Source organism: Echinops telfairi, unplaced genomic scaffold, assembly GCF_000313985.2.
Source record: "Echinops telfairi isolate 266 unplaced genomic scaffold, ASM31398v2 ScPeMD7_2010;HRSCAF=2546, whole genome shotgun sequence".
Taxonomy (NCBI): Eukaryota; Metazoa; Chordata; class Mammalia; order Afrosoricida; family Tenrecidae; genus Echinops; species Echinops telfairi.
Genome location: NW_022105908.1, coordinates 16,909,844 through 16,918,826, shown reverse-complemented (window position 1 = coordinate 16,918,826; position 8,983 = coordinate 16,909,844). Strand labels below are relative to the sequence as shown.

Below are 8,983 nucleotides of genomic sequence, written 5' to 3'. Positions count from 1 at the left end.
TTGGATTATTTCGGTGAAGGCGTTGACATTTCATGTGAGATACTTCATGCCTAGCACAGTGCCCATCACATTGGCATCAAATTGTTATAAAGTAAAATATCTTCTCCCCCTGATCAGAACCTTGGAGGCAGCCTTTTTCTTAGGGATTGCAATGAAAATATCCCACTGCCATTTAGTCAGTTCTGACTCATAGCAACCCTGTAAAGGGTTCCCAAGGCTCTAAGTCTTTATGGGAACAGATAACCTCATCTTTCACCCATGGAGTGGCTGGTGATTTTGAACCAAAGACTTTGCAGTTAACAATCCAGTGCCTAGCTGGCAGTGCCACCATGACTCCTACAGTCTGGTGCATTCTACTCTGCCTAAAAGGGATGTGGAACCCTAAACATAACCCTAACCCTAAGTATAACCCTAGTCCTGACCTTAAAACTAAGCCTAACCCTAACCCTAACCTTAAGCCTAACACCAACCCTAATCCTAAGTCTAACACTTACTCTAACTCTAACCCTAACCCTGCCTTAAGTCTAACACCAACCCTAACCCTAACCCTAGTCTAACTCCAACCCTAACCGTAACCCTAAGTCTAAGACTAACCGTAACTCTAACGCTTAAAAAATAAAAGAAAGAAATAAAGTGAAAGGGATGTGACTGCACATCAGATGCTGACCTATATTCATACAACTTCCTGGGGAATCAAGCCTGTGGCTGAGGCATAGATATCTTGGGGTTGGTCATGCTGAAGTGACTGTTTTCAGTGAACCTGGTTTCTCTTTCTGTGGTTCAAGGCCACTGATAACCTCCCCTCTTTTTTTCTCCTCCAGGCAAAACCCATCTATGGTGGTTGGCTGCTCCTGGCTCCGGATGGGACTGACTTTGACAACCCAGTGCATCGGTCTCGGGTATGGGTGAATTCTCAGGGCGTGAAGATTTCAGGAGGGGAGGAGCCAGAGGGACCCATGGAGGAATCAACTTGTGGAACTGAGGAGAGTGATAGGGATTTTAAAATGGATCCTTGATGATAGGACCAGAAGCCTCCCCACCCCCATTTGGCAAACTTGTAGATCCCACAAAAAAAGGCCTTATATTTGATTTTACACACATACGTATTTATTTTTTATAAAACTCTTTTTTTTTTTTTTCTCTATAAAACTCTCAACAAGTCAACTCGGACTCATAGTTACCCTACAGGACAGAGTAGAACTGGCCTTGTGGGTTTCCAAGACTTTAAATCTTTCGGGGAGTAGAAAGCCTCATCTTTCTCTAGTGGAGTGGCTGAGGAGTTTGAACTGCTGACCTTGTAGTTAGCATCAAACCCACTAGGCCACCGGGACTCCTGTGATTATATATTGATTATATAATACCCCTAAATGAGATGTGCTCACATGGGTGCCAGTTTTTTTGAGGGACAGCTTGGCCTTAGAACTCAACTCACTGCCATCCAAGTGATGATGAAAAAGACAGAGACTTTAGCAAACAGTTGCATTATGCTAATTAGGCCCCACCCTTCTTCAGTGCCCAGACCCTGCTTCCCTGCTCCCGTCCCATCCAGGACTCCACACTCTTGAGCCAAGCAGGGTCCTCCTCCTCCTCCTCCAGACTTCACATTTTCCCTGGGGTACACGTATCCTAAGGGGAAAGGGTGTGAGCCTCAATTCTTTGGGGAGCCCCAGAGCAGGCTCCCTGTTGGGCACAAGCTGCTGGAACAATCAGATCTAGATGGTAAAGCCAGCATTGTGGCTGGCTTACCTGTGGCCTGTTCTTTTGTTAAGAAACCTTTTTGAGGTTCTTTGACTCCACTGCTGAGCCTGTCTCCGTCTCACGCACTCTCTGCTGTCACTACACCACCACCATCCCCTTAGCCCTGCCCCCTTTGGTTCCTCTGCCGCCCCGACTGGCCTGAGTATCACATTCTGCCCACAGACCTTGCATTGTGTCCTGGTCTTTGGGATTTCTTCTGGAAGGGGTTTTGGTTTCAAGCACAACACATAGGAGCCTTGGAAATGTTTCTTGGAAGATGCCCAAGTGGCTTCTCCCTAGACACTAGCTTGGAAGCAACTCTGCCGCAGGTTCTCTTGCAGGCCCTGTGAATAGGCCTCCTTGTGCCACCCAGGCAAGGGGAGAGCAAGAACGACCATGTGCTTCCCTCAGCTACAGCTGCCTGGGAGAAACACATTTTCCTCCTAGCCAAATCTGACAGAATTGCCACTTTCGGTTTCTGTAGAGCAAATCTACATTTTAAAAAATACATACTTCTGGCCCAAAGAAAAGAGAAATGATGTTTTAGTTAGTTCTTGGGGCCTTATTGCCTATAAAAGTGTGAGTATGTGTTCTGCTGGACTTTTTGAAATGTTGACCATAGGTCCTGGGCCATCATTCTAATCTCTAGGAATCAAGGAGCTGTTCTTGTCAGTCTGATGTAGATCAGAAGTCTCATTATACTAGGGGCTTCAAAAAGTTCATGGAAAATTATCTTTTCATTCCATGGACATTTTGAAGCCCCCTTGCAGGTGGGCCCTTCTGACTACAAAAGGAAAGGTGGTGCCTCCTATGAGCCTCTTTGCAGCATGTGATAACACTTGGTGTTGTCCCATACTAGTGGTGGCAGATGCAGAGCACAGGCAGAGAGGATGCTCTCTGAACCTGCGAGGAGAAGAGGCCTGTCTCCATGGGCCTTGTTTCTCTGCAGTCTTACACTTGTTAGACTCTTCCTTCCCAGTGAATCATGGAGTATAGGTATAATTTTTCTTCTAGGGTGCCACAACCTCTACCACCACTGCCTCTTTCTTGGACAATTCCTTGATTTTTCAGGACAATCCCTTTATAGCACTTTCCCAGATTTGTTTATTTTTCTCAGAGAGGCTGACTGGGTTATTCAGAAGAGTCTTGGGTTATTCTATGATCATGTGAGGTATTTCCTCTAACATATTAGCTCACATTATGTGATAAGCTCTGCTGCGTGTCAGGAAAAAAAACATTTGCCTTCAAGCTGGTCCCAGACCTTGGCAACCCCATATTCCCAGCGTCAGATTGTGCTTCATAGGGTTTTCTGTGCCTGTGATCTTTTGGAAGCAAATCACCAGACCTTTCTTTTGATGTGTCTCTGGTTGGTTCAAATCACCAACCATTTGGTGAGTGCTGGTAGTGTAGTAGGTACATGTTGGGCTGCTAACCATCAGGTTAGCAGTTCAAAACCACCAGCGGCTCTTCTGGAGAAAGGGTTTTCTACTCCTGTAAAGGGTTACAGTCTTGGAAACTCACGGGGGCAGGTCTCCCCCTGTCCTAAAGTGAGTCACCATCAACTCAGTGACAGTGAGGGGACTTTTTTGTTTCGTTTTTTTGGTTAGTAGCCAAATGCTTAACCCTCTGCACTCTCCAGGGAAGCTGCTGTATACCACACCAAACTCAACTGCCACTGCGTCAGTGCTAACGCATAGTGACCCCTATGGGTTTCCCAGACTGTGGCTGTTGATAGGAGTAGAAAGCCCAGTCTTCCTCCTGCAGAGCTGCTGGTAGCTTCAAATTGCTGACCATGCGGGTCACAGCCCCACTGGTAACCACTGCTACACCAGGGCTGGTGGTGTTGGCTCCTCAAAGACTACTGAAGCATTGATTTGCTTTGCTTCTAAGCAGCTTACACAGTATTTCATTGTCAAATCTTGATAATGCACGTGGAAACCCAGGAGGTGATTGGCCTTTCCTGCTGATCCAACCTTGTCAACGAGTCAGGGCTTTTATGCTTTGGGTCCCTCTTCCTGCCACCTGCTCCACTCAGGGAAACCTTGGAATCAGCTGGATGGCAAATGTTTTTAGCCAGTCCCCCATGGCACGGGTTAGTTGGACCTGGGGACTCAGCAGACGGAAGCTGGGGCCAGAGACTTCTTAACCCTGCACTCTGTGCTCTATTCTAGAAATGGCAGCGGAGGTTCTTCATCCTCTACGAACATGGTCTCCTGCGCTATGCCCTGGATGAGATGGTAAGTGTCCCCCTGGTAGTGGTCACACGAGTGGATGAGCACAGCAGCAGTGTGCTCATGCTCGCCTTGCTGTCTGAAGTGTCTGGGATATTTTGAAGAACTCCTGGCCATTCAGGGAGATACCCTTCAAACCCAAGGCGTTGATTTGAGGCATCTTCTTCAAGAATAACTGAGAAGGGGGTGTCCCTTCTGCTCAGACGTAGTAAACGTTTGGATTCACCCATAGCACTCTGTTACACAGAAGTCCTTGTAGAACTCTCTAGGTCATCAGTGGAGAAATGTTTTGTTTCCTTTGGGGTTTGGGTGTGGGTACATGTATGTTTCTGTGAGAGCATACAGACATTTGCATGCTAGATTCTCAACTGCCTTTTAATCCCCCCTGGAAAAATTGTTTTTGCTCATCTTTGTGGTCTTGGCTTAGTTTTTAGCTAACTACAGAGTTTCTTGGCCGTGTGCCCACTGTCCCTCTGCTTTGAGCCAGAGGGACATGGACTCCTTCCTGCTCTGCCCCTGGCCTGGTTTTCTACTATTTACTGAGCGGGGTGTGACTGTTATTCCAGAGGCAGCACTGAAAACTAACTAGGTCTAGGATTCTGTATTTTCCTTTTCTACTCATTGAATCCATGACTTTTTCTCTGGTTAAGTCATGGCTCAACTCCAAACTTGATGAAGTACCAAAGATAGAAGATATAGCCACTTTTGTGATGTGTGAACATGTGTGCCGGTGTACACATCGAGCATACACATGAGTCTTATGTGTGCATGCACAAGTGTGTGAATGTCATTGCCATATGCCTATGCCTCGTCAGATCATGTTGACCCCAGTACCTCACCATGTGGTGATACTACCACTTCCTTTGAAGCTAAAACTGTGGTCTGATAAGGAGTTTGTGCTAAGTCTAGCACGAAAGAGGCATTTGGGGGCATGTTTGGATGACCCAGTACTGACATTTCCGGGATACTTTGTGGGGACAGCCGTGCAGCATTTCCGCATTGGGACTGTCCTAAAAGAACGTGGTCGTGCTGTGTACCATTGGCTGATCCCAGCCCATCTGGAGCTCCTTTCTTTGCTGCACAGGTGAGAGCAGGGTTCTGGAGGAGTAAGCCGGGACTTCCTGTGCTAAGTTTAGCGATTCAGATGGTCTGACTTCAATGATGCTAGAGCTTTCTACAAGAACATAGAACTGTGGGTCTCAGCCAGGCCGTTGTGCCCTCGGGGCTATGTGATGGCATCTGGAGATAAGTGTTGATTGTCGCCAGTGGAGCACAAATGTCACCAGTGCCAAGGGGGAGAAATGGGGTCAGTGATTTACTTAAATTTTTTTTTTTAATTTTAAAAATTTACTTAAAACCATGACTTTGAGTTCTGACTGATTCGCTTTGTAAAGAGTATGGAAGAAATCACCTGCTGGGCTTCCTGAGAGTGGAGCATGTGGATCGGATTTATGCCTGCTGGCTTTGAGGTCAGCAAAGAATGGAGTCATGAATGCTACCAGTCTGGAGGGTGGTGTGGGCTCCTCACATACCAGGCAGCCAAACAAAACCAAACCCAGTGCCATTGAGTCAACTCCAACTCAGGCAGGTTTCTGAGCCTATAAATCAGTGGTTCTCAACCTCTCTAACGCCGGGACCCTTTAATACAGTTCCTCATGTTGTAGTGACCCGCCCCCCCAACCATAAATTTATTTTCATTGCTACTTCGTAACTGTCATTTTGCTACTGTTATGAATTGGGCGACCCCTGTGAAAGGCTCGTTTGACCCCCAAAGGGGTCATGACCCACAGGTTGAGAACCACTGCTGTAAATGTTTATGGTAGCAGACAGCCCCGTCTTTCTCCCACAAAGCTAGGCGACCAGAGCCCAGCAAAATTGTTGATGTGTGTCTCCCACTGGAGGACGCCCAGGTCGTGTGTCCTCCCTTCCTTCAGATTTTAATGCTCTGATCTTAGCAGCTTTTTGGTGCTGCTACAGCCCTAGCTCAACCAGAAGCTTCCTTCTCAGTCCTTCCCGGGTGAGAATCTGCTACCTCCAATTCATTGGAGCACTTTGCCCGTTCTTTGAACACGTACTCACTCTGCTTGAGGTTGTTATTTGACTTATACAATATTCCTGTTTGTTTTCATTGGTTTAAATGCTATCTTGCCCACTCAGTTGTAACTTTTTCCATTGTTAGCCTGATAATTGCTGGTGTTTCTCCATGTTGTGCGGCTGGCTCAGGCTTGGCAGCATGCATAGTCAGCCTTTGATAAATATTTGTTGAGCTGAGCCAGCCAGCTCTATACATGCATTAATGCAGAATTTTAACTGCTATCTTGGGAAAAGGGAGGGGTGTGAGGAAGAGAAAGAAGGTGGGACCTAGGATGTTCTGGGAGTGGGATTAGGGGTATTTGATTCTTTGTGGTTACTCAGCAGACAGAAATCCATCCAGAGGGCTCTGAGGAGCAGATGGGAGAGGTTGTCACAGACCCCTGCCTGGGAGGGTGCGGACCCAGAGAGTGCTCCTTGCTGGTTATGGAAGCTGACCGATGAGGTGACTCTCGAGGGCTTACTAGCCAGGCCTGGATCAAGGGACTTCTGCTGGGGCCAGGGCATTTGAATCTAGTCCAGTTTCTGACCATTGGCCTTCTCTCCATGCACTTCTGAGAGGACTAACTTTTAGGATTCTCTTTTCCTTTTTTGGGAAATTTCTTTCGAGATACACCCACATACCCTGTAACTGGTGGGTGTAGAGGAGAAGCACATTTCCCAAAAAAGGAAAAATCTCCCAAATGCAAGCAGAGGTGAGGTGGGCTCAGACAGCCTTTCAGACAAGTGAGAGCTTGAGCCGTTTGGCTGGGCCTCTGGGCTCTCAGGAGTGGGTGAGGAAAGATCTTGAAACCCGGAACTCTGCCTTTCTCCTCTGCTCTTGTTTCCCCATGTAGAACAGACTGCCTGTTGCTTCACTGTTAGACTGCTGTGCATCCAACTTTTCATCTAGGGCCTGATAGCGAGCTAAGGGACTGTTTTCTGCAGAGCCCAAGCGAGTTAGACACGAGCCCCGCGAGAAGCAGGAGCGGGGGAAGTGTGGAGCAGGAAGGGCCCTGAGCTCTGTGTGCTGGGCACCTGGCTTCTTGCTCCCACCCTTCCCTCCTGGACAAAGATGAGAAGAGAAAATGACGCTGTTGAACAACGACCCCTGCTCGCCAACAGGGACACAAACCATGAAGAGATTTGTCACCAGGGCTTCCAGGCCAGTCTTTTGCCTCTCTTCCAGGTGCTTTTGTCTCTCAATTACTGAGTCCTTGTGTAAGTCAGGACATACGGTATCTGCATGGTTTGTTAGGATTGTTAAGGATTTTAGCTCAACCCACCCTTGTAGGTGGCATGGGGAACACACTGCTAGCTCCTGGACATGTGTTTCTCAAGGCCAGTCTCCCTGGACTTGCCAGTCCCATATTGCTTTGGAGTGATTGTTTACTCATGTGTAAGAGAGGGCCAGGACTAGATGATCTTCAAAGGACTCTTGGATGAGACTAGTTTAGGACTCTGATTTTAAAGTTTTGTTTCTTGTGTGAGGAGAAAATTCAGGAGTTCCCATTCCTGACAGATTCCTGGTGTTACATAGAAGCCATGCCCTGCACAGCTGGTGGGCTGGGAGAAGAATGCCACAGGTGGGCCATGCACTGCACCCGTGCCTCAGGCCCTCAGCCCCCCTTTCCCAGACCTTCTCGTACATCTGTGGCTCTGCAGGGCTGCCCCAGCGCTCTTCAGATGCAGAAACACATCTGCTGAGCTTCCTAGAATCTGCTTCCACCTCTGCGGTTTCCCCTAGTTGCAGCTCTGGTTTTACTTAATGTTGTTATGGTAAAATATATGTAACAGCAAAATGTTCCATTTTAACCATTGTTAAGTGAACAATTTTGTAATGCTAACTACATGCTGTGCAACCATCACCACTGTCCATTGCCCCCAAATTTTCATCACCCCAAGATGAAATTAAGCTCTCAATCCCCACAGCCCTGTCAGGGTAACGCCAAATCAACTTTTACTTCTCTGTATTTGTCAATTCTAGGTATTTCAAATAAGTGAGATTATACAGTAGTTATCTTTTTTTTTTTGTCTGACTTATTTCACCAAGAATGATGTTTTTGAGGTTCATCTACCTGAAATTTCAAATCAGGACTACTTCTCTCTGCCTGAATAATGTCATCCCTGCATTTTGAGCCACTTCCACACTGTTTGAGTCATTGATAATTGTGTTTATTGGATTCCAAAGAACTGTAGGGGAAAGATGCAAAGCTGTAAGAAGGTCCCTTGGTGTGACTACAAGCACACTCTATTGGGAATCCCATAAACCTGTGGAAATGGACAAAGTAGCAAAATGAAGATAGAAGGTGTCAAAGGTGGTCATTTGGGAAGTCAGAGATGGGGAGGGTTCTTTCCCCCCATCCCCTCTGCCTTCTCAACTTGGGTTGTACTTTCTAAGGTGATCATTCTCTTTCTCCTCCCCTCCCCTGGCCAACAAAATATGTTGATTATGTGCAGTAGTTCTCCAAAGCCATGATAATGACCAAGATTAAAGCTGTTTCACACACACACGGGGAGAGAGAGAGAGACTGACATTGGTGAGAACAGTTTGTCTTCGAGTAGTTTGGGACTCCAGGGAACCAGCTTGCCCGTCTGAGGAAAGGTAGAGCTGACTTTTCTTCCACCCACTGTGTGGTCTTCTCCATGCCACAGATGTGGCTTCAGAAAATATGGAGCAGCCTCTGGGACCTGGTTTCATGTTGTAACTCACATTTCAGATGGGAAGCACCCTGGTGAGGTAGTTTTGTCTGTTGTAGAATTCTTGCAGACTGATGGAATCCTGTTGTGAGGTGAGAGGAATGTGGTGTGATTGAGCAACAGAGACCCAGGTAGAACCTACTCTTGGTTAACAGATTCTGAACTTCCTTTTCTTTGCTTTTTCTCTTTGTCTTTATGATTATAAAAAAGGAGACTTGTGCACATAGGCTCATTGCTGCTGAAAA

General features: G+C 46.9%; 1 protein-coding gene across 1 annotated transcript in view; it reads left to right on the top strand.

Annotated features, from left to right (window-relative positions):
- The first annotated feature begins 329 nt into the window (after positions 1-329).
- Positions 330-8,983, top strand: part of LOC101641243 (myosin phosphatase Rho interacting protein) — a 125,027-nt gene continuing 116,373 nt past the window's right edge. Inside the window, exons 1-3 of the mRNA XM_045293306.1 lie at positions 330-341; positions 822-899; positions 3,909-3,974. Coding sequence (XP_045149241.1) covers positions 330-341; positions 822-899; positions 3,909-3,974 — 156 coding nt within the window. The remainder of the gene's footprint in view (positions 342-821; positions 900-3,908; positions 3,975-8,983) is intronic.